At 47.0% G+C, this 15210-nt stretch overlaps 6 protein-coding genes across 7 annotated transcripts; 2 read left to right on the top strand and 4 right to left on the bottom strand.

The window, feature by feature from the left end:
* Window positions 1-5: 5 nt before the first annotated feature.
* Window positions 6-1312, top strand: LOC6730074 (mitotic checkpoint protein BUB3). The gene is made up of 2 exons (XM_016174409.3): window positions 6-327; window positions 381-1312. Exons 1-2 carry the CDS (start codon window positions 136-138, stop codon window positions 1167-1169), a joined length of 981 nt encoding a protein of 326 aa, XP_016036844.1. The 5' UTR covers window positions 6-135; the 3' UTR covers window positions 1170-1312.
* LOC6730073 (pickpocket protein 19) lies at window positions 1221-3007 on the bottom strand. Its single transcript, XM_039295939.2, has 5 exons — window positions 2174-3007; window positions 1957-2109; window positions 1766-1895; window positions 1519-1708; window positions 1221-1464 (listed from the first exon to the last, which is right to left on the bottom strand). The coding sequence occupies exons 1-5, from the start codon at window positions 2990-2992 to the stop codon at window positions 1221-1223; spliced, it is 1536 nt and encodes a 511-aa protein (XP_039151873.1). The 5' UTR covers window positions 2993-3007.
* A 134-nt stretch (window positions 3008-3141) lies between these two features.
* On the bottom strand, window positions 3142-3833 carry LOC6730072 (general odorant-binding protein 99a). The gene is made up of 2 exons (XM_002105329.4): window positions 3675-3833; window positions 3142-3606 (listed from the first exon to the last, which is right to left on the bottom strand). Exons 1-2 carry the CDS (start codon window positions 3711-3713, stop codon window positions 3217-3219), a joined length of 429 nt encoding a protein of 142 aa, XP_002105365.1. The 5' UTR covers window positions 3714-3833; the 3' UTR covers window positions 3142-3216.
* A 355-nt stretch (window positions 3834-4188) lies between these two features.
* LOC6730071 (pickpocket protein 19) lies at window positions 4189-6273 on the bottom strand. Of its 2 annotated transcripts, XM_016177774.3 has the most exons (6): window positions 6146-6273; window positions 5462-6026; window positions 5256-5405; window positions 5004-5202; window positions 4720-4956; window positions 4189-4662 (listed from the first exon to the last, which is right to left on the bottom strand). In XM_016177774.3, exons 1-6 carry the CDS (start codon window positions 6259-6261, stop codon window positions 4556-4558), a joined length of 1374 nt encoding a protein of 457 aa, XP_016036841.1. In that variant the 5' UTR covers window positions 6262-6273; the 3' UTR covers window positions 4189-4555. The 2 variants fall into 2 exon arrangements, with proteins under 2 accessions (XP_016036841.1, XP_016036842.1); XM_016177775.3 differs by having other exon boundaries at window positions 4189-4956.
* A 255-nt stretch (window positions 6274-6528) lies between these two features.
* LOC27206410 (pickpocket protein 19) lies at window positions 6529-8650 on the top strand. The gene is made up of 7 exons (XM_016174413.3): window positions 6529-6702; window positions 6768-7422; window positions 7472-7772; window positions 7884-7931; window positions 7986-8130; window positions 8193-8299; window positions 8349-8650. The coding sequence occupies exons 1-7, from the start codon at window positions 6536-6538 to the stop codon at window positions 8618-8620; spliced, it is 1695 nt and encodes a 564-aa protein (XP_016036840.1). The 5' UTR covers window positions 6529-6535; the 3' UTR covers window positions 8621-8650.
* On the bottom strand, window positions 8600-11747 carry LOC6730069 (pickpocket protein 19). The gene is made up of 7 exons (XM_016177773.3): window positions 10444-11747; window positions 9851-10385; window positions 9362-9767; window positions 9255-9308; window positions 9065-9200; window positions 8892-9004; window positions 8600-8835 (listed from the first exon to the last, which is right to left on the bottom strand). Exons 1-7 carry the CDS (start codon window positions 10659-10661, stop codon window positions 8651-8653), a joined length of 1647 nt encoding a protein of 548 aa, XP_016036839.1. The 5' UTR covers window positions 10662-11747; the 3' UTR covers window positions 8600-8650.
* Window positions 11748-15210: the final 3463 nt, after the last annotated feature.

Raw genomic sequence — 15210 nt, 5'->3', positions numbered from 1 at the left:
ATCGATAGTGATATCGAAATACTCGCATCTCTTCTCCAGACGCCGTGCAAATTCGGAGTTTGAGTTGTTTTAAGCAGTTTCAGTTTGAATTTATTGTCTTATTAAGCCGTAGTTGCTAGCAGAAAACTTGACAAAATGCGTCCCCCAGAGTTCAAGCTTAACAATCCGCCAGAGGACCTGATCTCCGCTGTGAAATTCGGCCCCAAATCGAATCAGTACATGGCGGCGTCCTCCTGGGACGGAACACTTAGGTTCTACGATGTGCCGGCAAACCAGCTGCGTCAGAAATTCCTGCAGGATGCCCCCCTTCTGGACTGTGCCTTCATGGTGAGATTCCTTCTTACACATTCACAACCCCCTATTCAACCAAAAATCCGCAGGACATAGTGCACGTGGTCAGTGGCTCACTGGACAACCAGCTGCGTCTCTTTGATGTCAACACCCAGGCGGAAAGCATAATTGGTGCCCACGATGAGCCCATCAGATGCGTGGAGCACGCCGAGTATGTCAATGGCATCCTCACAGGTAGCTGGGACAACACCGTGAAGCTGTGGGACATGCGGGAGAAGCGCTGCGTTGGAACCTTCGAACAGAACAACGGAAAGGTGTACTCCATGTCCGTGATCGACGAGAAGATCGTGGTGGCCACCTCCGACCGCAAAGTGCTCATCTGGGACCTGCGCAAGATGGACAGCTACATCATGAAACGGGAGTCCTCGCTTAAGTACCAGACCCGCTGCATTCGTCTTTTCCCCAACAAAGAGGGCTACGTGATGTCCTCCATCGAGGGACGGGTGGCAGTGGAGTACCTGGATCACGATCCTGAGGTACAGCGCCGCAAGTTCGCTTTCAAGTGCCACCGGAATAGGGAGCAGAACATTGAACAGATCTACCCCGTGAATGCCTTGAGTTTCCACAATGTCTACCAGACGTTCGCCACTGGCGGATCCGATGGTATTGTGAACATTTGGGATGGCTTCAACAAGAAGCGCCTTTGTCAGTTCCACGAATACGATACCTCCATATCCACGCTCAACTTCAGCTCCGATGGCAGCGCCCTGGCCATCGGCTGCTCCTACTTGGACCAACTGCCAGAGACGCCGGCCACCGTGCCACATCCGGCCATCTATATACGCTATCCCACGGACCAGGAAACCAAGCAGAAATAATGTTATATACACTTGTTTATGGCAAAGTTATACATCATTTTTTAAAGTAAGCTACTTAGTATTCCCTTTTAATTTCGCGCGCGCATCTTTGATGAAAACCCACATCAGCTTTCCCAGCACAAATAAAAACTCTATAAAACTGATGACGGAGGCCCCTATATACAGACTTATGATGCCGCCAAAGTTGGCCAGTAAATCTACACTGGTGTACTTGAGTTTCGTAACAATTTTGGTCATTACACGCTGGCCATAATAAACCTGGGCTTTTATCAATCGATCTGTCGAGTTTTTTGGGCTAAAAGAGAAAATTTAATTATCTGTTCTTTAAGAATATATACATTCAACTTACTAATCTAATTTGCGCACATTAAGCGACATTTCGTACTGCCGTGAATTGCAATTGTCTGGACAATCACAAAAGTGACCCTGTCGTGAGTCGTTGATGTATTTCTCCTGATCACCCATCTTCACGTAAGAGAATATATCGGAATTGTAGCCCAAGCATTGTGCATCGTTGATTCCACATTCCGGAACTCCATCTTAAAGAGAAAAAATTTCAAGTGTGATAGAAAAACTGGTCTACATGCGATAATTACCAATAGGTGGCAGAAAAGCTGGCAGCGAGCAATGGCAAGTCTTCCACACAACTAAGTGGAGGCACACCACCAGGCAGTTTTCGCGGTTATAAGTCAACGAAGTGTTCTGGAAGGTAGGGTTCTTTTCGTTCTATGGAGTAAGAAATTATTATTATGATTACTTTTCCCTCTTAGTTGCAAGCTATACACACATCAAAGTAGCAACGTCTTCTTTTGGGACTCATCTCATAGGTATTTGGAGAGGTTTCAGTGACCATCGGATGCACAGCAACGAAGTTCTCCGTATCCGGGTAGAGGTGGTACAATATTTCATTGGACCACTGGTGTGGTTCCTTTATCATGAGCTTAGTAACCAAAAAAAATTGTAAACAAAATGTTAGCAAACTGTGACGTATCTTAAGGACTTACATTCATTCCAAATGGAGTCAGAGCGTCTATGTTGTTCATAAAGGAGTAGCTAGCATTGATCGTGAACTTCAGACCCGATTCCTCGCCAGCGGTGCTCAGCTTGTAGGGATAGAACTGGTTGGTCAGGTGCTTTTTGCGCGAGTTCTCCGAAATCATGGAGTTGAAGACCAAGCACTGGCCCTTCACCGTCTGCTCCCGCACAAAAAGCTTGCAGCAGTCGTAGGGAGTCTCATCGAAGACGCAGGAATCGGCGACGAAGAGTTCATCGCATCGATAGGTCATGTAGTTCATCAGGTCCGACAGTTTCAGATAGCTAATCCCCGTCAGATTTCTTTTGGTCAGAATCCGTATACGGTTAAAGTTGGAGAAGTTCATAATGTCCAGACTGGCGAGTAGCTGGCGAAATGTTTCCCGGAGCTCGGCATTCGGATGACGTGGCAGAAAGCGAAGCAATGCCGACGGAGCCCTCTGCCAGTTGAAATGACTCCAGGGGCAAACGGCCACAGCTGGAAAGTCGATGTGGTACACAGGCAACTGTGTGGTCTCTATCAGGCTGACCAGGAGCTGCTCGCTGTGGCGATGCATCAGCACGGTGTACAGACTGAATCCGGTGATCACCGCTCCCAGGACGATGGCGAGCCACAGGCAGCGCTGCCAGAGATGCTTCTCCCCGAAGACGTGCTGCATCCCATGGATGCTGGAGTTTGCGAAGGAGCTGCGCAGTCTTTCCCGGAACTTAATGCCAGGCGGCTTGTTCCTGAAGCGTAGTAGTCCTGGTCTCGGCCGCGGAGCCACGAGTTCCTTGGTGTACAGTAACATGATGAATGGAAGAAGTTTTCCCAAAGTTCTAGTTTAGTTGACTGCCTAAAAGTGTAGGCTTAGTGTAATTGCCACTCGGAGTAGCTAATAAGTAAATTGAGGACCACATTCTGCTTTTTCCCCACTGAATCGAGAACGAATGCACAAACTTTTATGGGAAATCAATTACTTTATTAACTAAACTAATGCTTATCGGTACATCCGTCCAACTTGAACTTAAGCCACTAGGCCTTGGGGGCCAGGCTCTTCTGGATCTGGGCCAGGTTCTCCTTCAGCAGGCAGGTGGCTCCGCGGTAGGCCCACTCGCAGGCGTTGGATCCCTGCTCGTTCTTGTCCACGCAGGCGGCCAAGGAGGCGTGGAAGGCCTCGTTGTGGTCGGCGTGGTTGCCCACCAGCTGCTGGTGGATGTTCTCCACGTTGAAGCCGCTCTGGACGTCGAACAGGCCCCACTTGGTGAAGACGCACTTGATGTAGCACTGGGTCTTGGCGTCGTTGGGGTACTCCCACTTCTGGTACTTCTCCACCAGATCCACGGGCACGGCCAGCTCCTTGACGCACTCATCCCGGAAGACCAGCATGTCGTGCCGGTTCTTCACCACATAGTCGGCGGAGGCCTATAACCCAATGGAAGGCGATGAATTATTCTGGACCTGGTCGCAGGTTATCTGTATCGAGCACTCACCAGTCCAATCAGCACGCAGATGGCAACGAAAACCTTCATTTTCACTTTCTTTACACCTATGTATGTATTTCTCCAGCGATCGAGCGAAGACTGCTTTGAAATAGGGCCAGACAGCCCCTATTTATACGAGTGCGAGGGATCCGATTTGGGTTCGGGAATGGACTTGGTACCTGAGGGGTCTCCAAGGCGCGATTATGCTTCCAGATCCAGATTTATTTTTATGCTCCGCTCCAAGCTGGGCATCTGATTCTTTTGTGATGGGCTTTTATGCTTGGGCACAAGTGGACAACAAAGAATCTGGAATCTGGATGGATGCCTTCTAATAACCTCCATGGGCTCAGCCGCTGATAAGACAGCTCCCCTTTAATCTTTGGCAAATTGGCGCGCTTATTTTTGTTGTTGCTGAAAACAGATTAATACACACGTTTAGCAAACGCAGCATATTTGGGTACACTGCAAAAAAATCCAGTGGCTGGGCAGAAAATTGAAACTACTTGCAATTACATTTATTTTCGGCATTTTATTGAAGATATGTGCTCTATAAGGAATTTATGTACTCAATGTTTCAAGCTACCAAAACATACTTCGAAATTGAAAATGGATTTCGAGGATTTAAAAAGAACATTCTTATTCAATTTGTTTTTCTGAGTGCACGTGAAGAAAGCCTACAGTTTTGTTATGTCTGGTTGGAGCTGCACCTGAAAATTTTCCACTGCCGTGCAGGTAGCTCTCCGAATGCGTTTTGTTTCCTGGATTTGTTTATGTGCGCATCCCAAGAAACCAGGTGAGTGGTGCATTTGTGTGTGCTTCGATTACAGGTAAGTGTGGGAACGTGAGAACCCAGCTGCTGATGGCTGGTACTTCATGGTGCCAGCTTGGGTCTAGGAGCCATCGGGTACGCGACAACAGGCAAAGCGATCCAAGAAGCTGTTGATGCAGCCTAGCACCGACATGCCCATGATCAAGCCGGCTATTCCTCCATAGGAAACTACAAGTGGAGGGGATGGGTACATTTCATCGCAGCTGTGATTGATCCCAAACTCACCCATCAAGTCGATCAGCGTGAAGCGGAGCATGGACCGGTAGGAGAAGAGGGTCTCCTCCTGGAAGTACACATCTATCTCGATCTCTGCGGCGTGGGTGGTGTGGGCGCTCAGCTTCTCCGTGTAGGTCGACGTGTGGTACTGGGTGTGACCGCACTGAGGAAAGCAACCGCAATCCACGGTGGTGAACACGTTATCGCGGGACTCTTCGATGATGTTGCTCATGGAAAAGAGGGAAACTAGGCGGAATTTAGTATATATGATGTAAGTTTATAATTAGACCCACGTCGGTGCTGATTGAAGCAGGCCAGATCTTTCATCCCGCAAATTCTACGTCCGTTGCTTTCCTTTGCATCCGCAGTGTTTTCCTCATCTTGAGTGGCCTTCACAGGCAGTTCCAAGGAGCAGTTGCACTTGCTGATGATGTAGTTGAAGTGGCACTTGTAGATGCACTCCGAACGGGATTTTCCCTCTGGGATCTCATTCTAAGGTAGAATTGAGTTTTAGAGCTAGTATATATTTGGCCAAGGAAACATACCTCAAAGTAACAACGACGCATTTGAACGGGACGTGCCCGGACATCCAATTCGGCAGTGAAACGAAGTGGTTCCACCGGAACCACGATGCGATCCTCCGAGGAATAGTCAATGCTCATGCCCAGCAACTGGGTGGGTTCGTGCACTATCACCTGGTGTGGTAATTACTCCATGTCATGACGTACTATCTATGTCTTATCGGACTCACCCCCATTGTATTCAACGTATACAGACCCTGATACCGTTTGATCTTCACATTCAGCCCGCTGTATGATCCGCATGCGGCCACGGACCAGGGCCACGTTTCATCTCTTCCCGAGGAGACCAGTGAGTTGAACTCGAAGGCGAAGCCATTGAAGGTTTTGGTGGGTCGGAATAGGTCGCAGCAGTTCATCGCCTTGCGACGCCACTGGCACTCGGTGAAGAAGTGCTGGCAGTTCATCTGCAGCGCCTGGTAGATACCCCAGCTCTGCATGTTCCAGTTGTTCAGTTCGGAGAACTCCGTGAAGTTCTCATCCGTGAGGCGAGCGGACATCGGTGTTTGCCAGACCACAGACTGAACCAAGTTATACGCCTTGGAGAGCTTCTCGGCATTCAGGCTGCTCAAGTGGATCGGGATAATGGTGACGGCTGGGAAATCGATCTCGGACACATGCATGTCGGTCCTTTCGATGGAGGTCTGCACCCAGTAGTAGAAGTACCGCTCCGAGGACAGAATGCTCACATAAACAGTGGCCAGAGCAGCCATTATTTTAAGGGGGATTCTGGCGTATCTGTAGATAAATAATATGCCGAATTTCAAAGATTACTTTTGGAGTACTTTGGAGTAGTAGGCCGGAGATTAGGCACGGCCAGAGTCATGGATATTATTGGATCGAGTGATACCACTTACCGCCTGGTCGAGGCCCATCCACTCGCCTCGTCCTTCTTCTGCTTCTTCTTCGACTCCTTGTGGTCATCATCATTATCCTCGGAGGAGGGTTCTGGCTTCCAGGCGGTGGCACTCATTTCACCCAGCGGACGAACTGCGACTGTGGGAAAATCGCGCTAATTGGCAGTTCGGTGCGCTAATCAATGTGCTGACAACCACTTCTGTCAGCGGGCTTATCAATGGCAGGAAACATAACTACTCAATTACAAAGCTTGTGAGCCATAATGGATGGCCTGCCCGGCGGAACTTTGTCCGCTGCAATTACGAGTCACCTGGCCTTTGGGACGTGGCCATAAAAGGGTTCCCCGAATTCCGGCCGAAAGCTCAGTGATTGAGTGACTCGTCACCGGAATGGCCAGGGGAGATAATTCGGTCAAGCCGACGGAGGCAGCCGGTTTTGGTGACAGCGAGAAGTGCCTGCTGGATTTGCTAAAGGTCCACTTTCGGAGCTACTGCGAGAAGTCCACCATTCACTGCGTTCGCTATCTGTACGATTCACACCTGCATAACTTGGAGAGGTCTGTGGTTTATCCTCTATTCATATCTACTTCTATATCTATTTGAATATAATCATTGCATTTAGAATCATCTGGTCCGTGCTGCTCATCATCAGCATCGGGCTGTCCTTCTTTTTCTACCTCCTCCTCTCCGAGCGATTCGTTTCCCAGAAGCTGCAGACGGTGGTCCATGATCCCCAGTACCCTGTGTTTCTGGTGCAATTTCCGGCCGTGGGAATCTGCACGGACAACCGCATCAACTGGAACAAGCTAGAGGCGGCCAAGGAGCTGTTCCTGCCGACGAATGCCAGCGTGGAACTGGTCGAAAGTTTCACTGTTCTCGTTACCCGGATGGAAACTCTGCGCTTTGGCAGCTACCTTTCGAGTTTGGCCCAGCTGGAGGACGATAACCTGGAGGCAGTGGGCTTTGTGAACCTAACTGAGCTGGCCATGTTTATGACTCTTCAATGCGAGGATATCATGGTACCGAAATCCTGCCTGTGGCGCAGTTCCTCCTTCAATTGCTGCGAATACTTCGTGTTGGAGAAGACGGAGTTTGGATTTTGTTTGGTTTTCAACTCGGAGGTTTCGCCACGCTCCAAGGCAATTAAACAGAAGGAGGGTCATAACTTCTATCCGAAGCACAATGCCAAAGCTGGCCAGAGCTCGGGCTTGAATTTTGATCTTATCTTGAACGAGAGCTTCAGGCGACCCGATTCGCAGGCGAATAATAATGTCTACGTAAGTATCTGGCAGGCAGTAGAATATTACTGGATTAAGCCATTTGCAGGTAATGATTAAGAAGCCCAACCAACTGAACAATGTCGTGTACTCAATGACCCAAGACACGGAGACCTACGTGACTATCCGTCCGGATCTCACTTGGACGGACAACACCACTCGCAGTATTCCGCCGGAGCGCAGGAACTGCCTCTTCGCGGACGAGCAGGGCGAGCTGGACTCCAATGATTCGGCCAAGAAGTATGGAAAGCACTTTCAGCTCTCCAACTGCCTCAACCGCTGCCACGAGTCCTACCTAATCCAGCTCTGCAACTGCTCCCTGCCCATTTTCTTCCTGTACAACCATAGGGGTGAGTCTAAAGTTCACTTTTCATGTTAATTACTCTGTGCTTAAAAAGTATAATATGATTACGATACATTATTTAAAGACTCTTTTATATAGTCCCAATATTTTCTTTCAGTTCCTGATTGCAACGCAGTCAGCCTGCGCTGCCTGGCGCGTCACAATGGTAGGAGATATAAGGGAATACATTAATTCTGGAAATAAAAGCCATCTGTTGCAGACATTTTCAGCTACGACAAGCGAAGGGACGAGGATGCCCTTTTCAGTGCCACCAAGCTGGGAATGACCTGCTCCTGCTTGGTGGACTGCTACCTGCTCGACTATTATACGGCCACCACCACGCTGCCTTTGTCAGCCCATAAACTGTATGGAACTTGAATGGAACCCTTCTTTGATTTCTTGAGATATCTGAAACCATTCTTTGCAGACCCAAGGATCCGCAGCAGAAACTCTTCAGGGTGGATGTGCACTACCAAGTGGAGACCACACCTTTGTACCGCACAAGCCTGGAGTTTACCATCATCGATCTAATTGGTAAGAGATTCAGCAAGGCGAACCACTCCCATATCTCGTATATTCGCAGCCAATCTGGGTGGAATCTTTGGACTTTGCTTGGGGGCTTCTATGGTCAGTGCCTTCGAGTTGATCTACTATCTTACTGTGGGACTTGCTATGCATCTATATGACCACCAGTACTATGGGGTCCTGTTTAAGCACCTCAAGGTTAAGTGGGCCAATTTCAAGGGCTACCTCAGGAACGAAGTTAGCCACCTGGCTGAGAATCCTGCTGCTCACAAGGATACCAATGAACGTAAATTGAGGCATCCCTTTAACTACAGAAAAAATGTGTGGTAATGATATGCTGTATTTATTAAATATTTAATTTCAAAATTTAATTGGTGTTATTTTTCTCTGGCCAAATTGAATAGTTAAAACGCGGGGTTCTGGTTTCTTTAACTTTCTCTTGCCATGAATGTACAAATAGAGCCCGATTGAGAAGTAGTAGGCCAACTCAAAGGCACTCAGTAAGGAGGCTCCTAAGAACAGTCCGATTATGCCACCAAAGCTAGCTGAAATGATAAATTAACTATTTAAGATGATACCTATAAAGTAAAGTATAACCAACCCAGTAGTTCCACAAAGGTAAATCTCATGGTGGTTTGGTATTGGATAAGCCAACCGGATTGGTAGAAAATATCCAAGCGCATTGTGCCCGCCTCGGTGTCCGTTTCATTATTACTGCACAGGATTTATAAAATGTTAAGGAATTATAGTGAAATTCGCATAGGATTCACTTACTCAAGAGTGGTAGTGGTGTAAACCCGGTCGAAAACCAGCTGAGTGCAGCTGGTAAAGCAGTCGCAGATCATGCTTTCCTTAAAGGGATTTTTAACAAAATCATCCTCCTCGGGATGCCGTTCTATGCTGAAGGTAACTATGGAAAAAGGATTGCATTATTTGATTGTAAATGTCCTTGAAGGAATCTTACATCTGTTGTCGTAGAGGCACTTGAAGTCCGAAGCTCTGCATGCAGTGAAGTTGTCTGTGAAGTGCAATATAATTATTATGTATCTACATGATCTGCAGTTAAGTTACCTTTATCTGAGACGGGAAAAAAGATCGAGGGAGAGCACTTGCACAGATTGAGGACATGCTCCTGATGGCATCTGCTCCGGCAGTTTCCAAACCAGTACTCGAAGTCTGGAAAATTTTTGTAATGCGGATGGTCGACCTCATCGCCAAAGATACATCTTCTGACCTCCGGAGTCACCGTCCGGGTTCGTTCATCCGTGACTGTGAAACGGGGTGTTACGCTGATCCTGGTGTGGGCTTCATGTGGCACGTGGCGCACCACGTCGCTCCACTGCTGCGGCTGCTTGATCATCACATTGATGCCCCGCTTTCCAGGACGAATGAAAGATCTGTTGAGCCGCAGGAAGAGATCCAGGCCGGAGCCCTCGCCATACTGCGGGGTGCGCAGGGGATAATATTTGTCTTCCTTCTGAAGTTGTTAATTATTATTTCGTCCTTTATTATCCTTGTGGTATGTGGTATATTGTATAAAGTATGGATGGGCTTACTCACAGCTTTTTGTCGCGATTCAGGACTAATTTCCGTGTTGAAGACAAAACACAATCCGGCCTCTGTGAACTGGTATTCAATGACCTCGCAACAGTTCACTGGGTTTCCCCGCCAACGGCAGGTGTGAAAGAGGTCCTGGCACCTAAACTGGATGAACTTGTAGACCTCGCGAAGGTCGAGATGATCCAGCATGTGAAGCTCATCAGTCAGAGTTTTGTTCCTAAAGAAGTTGGACATTTCATTGAGGCGCGACAAGTGTGGATCGCCTGCCGCAGTGAAGAACTTTACGAAGAGGTCCTTTTGGGCAGCAGACGCGTTGGCTCCCAGGAAGTGATCGACTGCCTCGTTCTCCAGCATAATCCAGTTCAGCCGGTTCCTCGGACAGAGACCAATCGAGGGGAATGGTATGCGGAAGATCGGGAGCATCGTGTTCTTAATGGTGGTCTGTATGCGTACCGTTTGGTAAAGTTCGTTGAGGTCCACATAAACCACGATGGCACCTATGCTGGTGGTCACCAGAATCAGCAGCCAAATCACCCTGATGTTCAAATAGCTAGAGATTGGTGCGAAAAAGGTTAGATATTTCACAAGGTTACCTCTCGAACTTCCTCATCTTGGGATCCGCCAGATATCGTATGCCGTGCACGGAGGACTCCGCTGCGTAATCCTTGAGGTATGGCAGCATGAAGTGCCATAGTTTTCCCAGACGACTGCCCTTCCTGGCATCCTGCTGCGTCTGGATGAGCCCCGATTTGCCGCCGTAATCCCTGTAAAGTGGACGACGGGCTCTTGGCAGTTCCAGTGGATATAGCATAGCTCTACTTTAGAGGAACGAAAATGCTCGGATGCGCTTCGCTCGACGGGTGCAATTAAATTGGACATTCAAATTTAAGTTAGCGCGGAGGAAAGCCTCCGCAGCATTGAACTCAATCAAAAAGCAATTATTCGAAATGGTCGGCGGGTGGCTCCGGATCTCGACTGGCTCCCCTGCCCCGTCGACGCTTAAATCACGCACACAATTAACACCCGAAGGGGCGAGTGCGGGGGGCGCAGGACTAAAAGTGGACAAGGACGCGCCAGTTGTTTACTCAACTCGACTCGGGAAGGCGCGGTGCAAGTCACTGTCCATTGGCAGCGTAATCCTCCGTTGGCTCGACTGTTTGTTCGTTCATTAAAAGGAGCTGCTGCAGTCGGAAAAACTAGGGAAAATCTAAAATGGAATTCATTTTCCACACGCTATTGTACATACTTTTTATAATAATAAGTAATAAAACCTTAGCTTAATATGAATTATGAAATTTGTTGTATTTATTTGGACTTATTCGAAACTATGCCTGCAGTTTTCTGCCAGTGTAAGTGACCACCACTGGTGGTTGGAGGAGTCTGTGTTACTTTTTATTGAGTGCTGGTCAAATGGAAAACTTGGGGAAGATGTTGGACATTTTTGTCAAGCTTTCCTCCGATTGTCTGTCGCTCCGAATTGTTTTGTGTAAACAAGTGAAAATATTTTCGATTTATCATTGCGTGCATTCCCATTCCTTGTCTACTTTGTTGTCCTCTTCGATTGCCAGGATTTCGGTGGCTTTGGCTGCGTGATTTATTTGGCCAACAAACTATGCCCCAAGTTGCTCCAACTTGATTTTCTGCAGTTGCGTGCTTAGCGCCACGGATTAAAGTCGACTTTTGGGGCAAAGCGGATAATGTCGTCTTGCATTTGCGTTGGCTTCTCTCCATTGATGCCAGCAGTCACTGGCCAAGTTAGTTAGTTAGTGGAAATACATGTAATCAGCAGATGAAAATGAACTTTTCCCAAATCCTCTTCTGAAGCAAGTTGGCTTAAAAATGGTTCAGAATCGAAGAAACTACTGTTTTAGTCAGCTTAAAACCTAAGCTATCCATATTTATCGTTTTTTGGTTGATTTGGTAAAAATAAATTTTTTGGTAAATTTTCACTTTTTTGCAAGGGGTAAAATCATAATTTTTTGCAAAAATGGGTAAAATTTTGTTTCTCACTTTTCAATTAAAAATGAATGCGAGCTTTAATATGAGTTTAAACAAGTATAGAAATTTATGTTCTGACCATTTTTTTGCCCATTTTCCTAACAAACAACTTCTGTCCGATAAAAGGACAGAATGTCAGGTCTTTTGGGTTCATAATTCCAACCACGAGGACTAATCGACCATAGACACATGCACACGTGGTTTCCTGCTAATCCTGGCATTATGGACAACCCGAATGGTCGCCAATTAGCGTGGTGTCAATCAAACATCCCGACTGTCTGCTGAGAATCTGAATGCCAATTGATTTGTGCGCTCGTCCTCGATTTTTCGGTTATGCTCTGGGGTTTCAGGTGGACTGGGGTTGCCAAACCGTTCAGCGGGGAAATGACAATTTCAGCATTTTCAACAGTGATTGATGGCCATTAATTCGAGTATATCACTAGTCAAAATAGTTTGCAACTGCATGTGATTTATGTGGCACATACTGTGGTCAGTCAAATAAAATCACTCACTATACATATTTCGAAGATTTTCCATCCCAACTTAAGCGCGTGCCTCTGTTACTTTACCCTCATTATCCTGTCATCCACTTAGAGGCCTTTTCACCGTGACTTTAAACTCTTAGAGGTAACCCAAAACCCCTTCGATCCGGCTGATTAAATCGCCGCGGGCCGTGAAATAAATCCGCCACAGCTCCCCATTACGCACAGTGGGGCAGAGTCCGCTGATGAGTGGCTATAAATAAAATGGCACACACACATGACACACTTAATCGACTCCGAGCACACGTTAATGACTTCCGCCTTGGCCAGAAACTTTTAGGCACACTTTCACATTCACTTTCACTTTAACTTAACTTTGGCTTTTGTGTCCCTGCGCGTGTGCAACAATTTCGCATCCTCGTCGGAGGCGTCATCATCACCATCGTCATCATCATCTCCTCGTGGCGTGGTGGGTTCAAGTTCATGTGGCCTATTAAGCACAGACACCCGGGATGGCAGAAAGTTGGGGCGATTGCGAATGAGAAACGTGGGAAAGGAGCGACTTTCGTGGGCCACCCGTTCAAAATTCAATCTCACTTTTATGAGCCAACAGAAACGTGACGAGGCACCGACTGTCGCCGGAGTGACAGGATCAAGGAGCAGGAGCAGGAGCAGCAGGACCAGGACCCAGTGAATGTTGCCAACTGCCAGTTAGACTGTCAAGTGTCTGGCGCAAATGCCATTTAAATATGCAAATTCGTTTCAAAAGCGAACTTTAACTCGTTCGCTGGCACGCTAATTTGCATGTTTCGCCGCGCCGCAAAGTCTTTGTCTTTCATACGCCTCCAAAATGCTCGAAAACTGCTCCGTAATTGCGTTTATCTTTTGATGGCTAAATCCTGGAAGACAAAAGTCTGGGCGCCATCACTTCCGGTCGCTAAGCTGTCATAAACAAGGCGCAGTAACGCGTGTTAATTATTTAATAATATTACGCGGATTACCAGCCATGAGCCCGAACCACCATTTTGCCATTTCGGCGTTTTGGCTGATTGATGGGCGCATTTGCAACATTTACTCAGCTGCCTTCTGCTTCCTCCTCCTCTCCATTTCCGTTTCCGGCGGGTAGCAAAGATTTGCCCACCCATCGATGGGCTGTCAAACGGCCAAGGCTGTCGACTTGTTTGGCCAACGGAAAGGTGTTTTGTTTATATCCAATCCACGGCAGGACGAAAGGCAGGCGGCAAGGACTCGTTGCGAGAGCAGCGCTTGTCGCTCGCAAGTAATTTGAATAATTTTCTGAAGAAGTGCAAAATTTGCATATGAAATCTGCAATCTCGCATGCTGAAAACGGGGTGGCAGGAGTTTTTCCACACATTTGCAGCGCCAGCTGCATTGACTCAGGCGCATTCAGGCAGCAGGAAGTTCGTTCTGCTCCTGATTCTGGTCCTTCGGTCCTGCAGGCAGAGAAAAAACGTTCAGCAAAGACCCTTTAAACTATTTTTAGGACAAAATCATAAATCATTTGACCAAATCTTATCAGAATCCTATCGAAATTAGCTTGGCAAATAGAAGTATGGTTCTTATGGTCGCACCATTTTCTCTCAGTGTGCTACAGATTTGGCGGTCGGGCGGGGGCGAGAAGATGCTTTTAACTTGTCTATGCAAATGCAAATGTTTGTACGCAATCGAGGAATAAACAAATGTGCTCTCTGCGAAAATGTGTGCATGTGCGTTGCCCTTGTCGAGTAGTTCGCATTGGAAAAAGTTGAGAAGGAGAGGGGAGTGAGTTGTGGGCGGAAGGAAATTAAGAAAACTTCTTATAATTGATGTCATGCATTTTTAATCTCATTGCAGACGGCCTGCCATTTGCATTTTCCTATTTTCTATTTTCCTATTTTATTTCATATCGTTTCGTTTCATTTTGGCTCGCTTCGCAGCACAAAATTTGCCCACATATATATGTACTCGCATATTGGAATACTTGCTAGCGAAAGGATAACACTTAAGCTCTCAATTAAAACACTTTGCCGGGTGCTCGTCTCAACTCGCTTTAGTTGGGCAGTTCTGCAATGTAAACACTCGCATTATGGCTTTCTTCACAATTTTAATTACTCCTCGCAGACGGAATTCCTTAATTTGCTGCTCTTCACACATCCTGGACGTGGGTGAAATAATAAAAACGCTCTTTACACATGCAAAATGCAATAAATGAGAGCAGAATGCACTCTGCCAGGCATCAAGTACCAAAGACCGGGCTGCCAGGACACGCCGGAGATCCTTGTGTCCCCCGGAAATACTCGTGCGCCTGGGGAGCTCGCCCGCTTAAGCCCCGGGTATTTAATTTGAAAGTTTGCTTAACAACTTTTTAAATACCTAATGTGCCAAACGGGTAGACAAGTATTTCATGTGCCAAAAATGCTCCACGTGGCATAATTCGAAGGTGGGGGCCCTGGCCAGGATAACCAAATTATTTGAATTGGCGCTGAAAAGTTGGTTAAGGAAGCTCTAAATTTAAGGAAGAGCGTATTAAGATAGCCAATTTTGATTGAATATTATGATTAATAGCATAACATGATGAATTAAGAATCATACATACATACTAAGTTAAGTCTTACAAGAAATCTCTTTGGTGACCTGTAGAATTTTCTATCTTATACATTGAAGGTAAATATTTTATATGACTTATTCTTCACTGAACCGCTCCTGACAAATACTGTTATATCGTACTGAGCGTAAAATTAGTATAACACTTTGGAGTCTGCGCAGTAAGGACTAGAATTTTTGGCGCCAAGCGAACAGCTGGGAAAACGCCGGGCTTTGGGCCGAATTGGTTACCCGAACGAGCGGCCCGCATAAGTGTGCTACACAACTCGCGTTATC

This window comes from Drosophila simulans, chromosome 3R, assembly GCF_016746395.2.
Source record: "Drosophila simulans strain w501 chromosome 3R, Prin_Dsim_3.1, whole genome shotgun sequence".
Classification (NCBI taxonomy): domain Eukaryota; kingdom Metazoa; phylum Arthropoda; class Insecta; order Diptera; family Drosophilidae; genus Drosophila; species Drosophila simulans.
The sequence above is the reverse complement of the archived record's forward strand: the minus strand, read 5'-3'. Positions and strand labels throughout refer to the sequence as shown.

Coding starts and splice junctions, on each gene's coding strand:
- LOC6730074 (XM_016174409.3), top strand. CDS start 136: ATGCGTCCCCCAGAGTTCAAGCTTAACAATCCGCCAGAGGACCTGATC. Junction 328..380: donor TTCTGGACTGTGCCTTCATG/GTGAGATTCCTT, acceptor AAAAATCCGCAG/GACATAGTGCACGTGGTCAG.
- LOC6730073 (XM_039295939.2), bottom strand. CDS start 2,992: ATGTTACTGTACACCAAGGAACTCGTGGCTCCGCGGCCGAGACCAGGA. Junction 1,709..1,765: donor AGCTTTTCTGCCACCTATTG/GTAATTATCGCA, acceptor TTTCTCTTTAAG/ATGGAGTTCCGGAATGTGGA. Junction 1,465..1,518: donor AATGTGCGCAAATTAGATTA/GTAAGTTGAATG, acceptor TTTCTCTTTTAG/CCCAAAAAACTCGACAGATC.
- LOC6730072 (XM_002105329.4), bottom strand. CDS start 3,713: ATGAAGGTTTTCGTTGCCATCTGCGTGCTGATTGGACTG. Junction 3,607..3,674: donor TCTGCGTGCTGATTGGACTG/GTGAGTGCTCGA, acceptor ATTGGGTTATAG/GCCTCCGCCGACTATGTGGT.
- LOC6730071 (XM_016177775.3), bottom strand. CDS start 6,261: ATGAGTGCCACCGCCTGGAAGCCAGAACCCTCCTCCGAGGATAATGAT. Junction 6,027..6,145: donor GGATGGGCCTCGACCAGGCG/GTAAGTGGTATC, acceptor ATTTATCTACAG/ATACGCCAGAATCCCCCTTA. Junction 4,957..5,003: donor CTGCTTCAATCAGCACCGAC/GTGGGTCTAATT, acceptor AATTCCGCCTAG/TTTCCCTCTTTTCCATGAGC.
- LOC27206410 (XM_016174413.3), top strand. CDS start 6,536: ATGGCCAGGGGAGATAATTCGGTCAAGCCGACGGAGGCAGCCGGTTTT. Junction 6,703..6,767: donor CACCTGCATAACTTGGAGAG/GTCTGTGGTTTA, acceptor CATTGCATTTAG/AATCATCTGGTCCGTGCTGC. Junction 8,300..8,348: donor TACCATCATCGATCTAATTG/GTAAGAGATTCA, acceptor GTATATTCGCAG/CCAATCTGGGTGGAATCTTT.
- LOC6730069 (XM_016177773.3), bottom strand. CDS start 10,661: ATGCTATATCCACTGGAACTGCCAAGAGCCCGTCGTCCACTTTACAGG. Junction 10,386..10,443: donor AAGATGAGGAAGTTCGAGAG/GTAACCTTGTGA, acceptor TTTGAACATCAG/GGTGATTTGGCTGCTGATTC. Junction 9,309..9,361: donor TTTTCCCGTCTCAGATAAAG/GTAACTTAACTG, acceptor TGCACTTCACAG/ACAACTTCACTGCATGCAGA.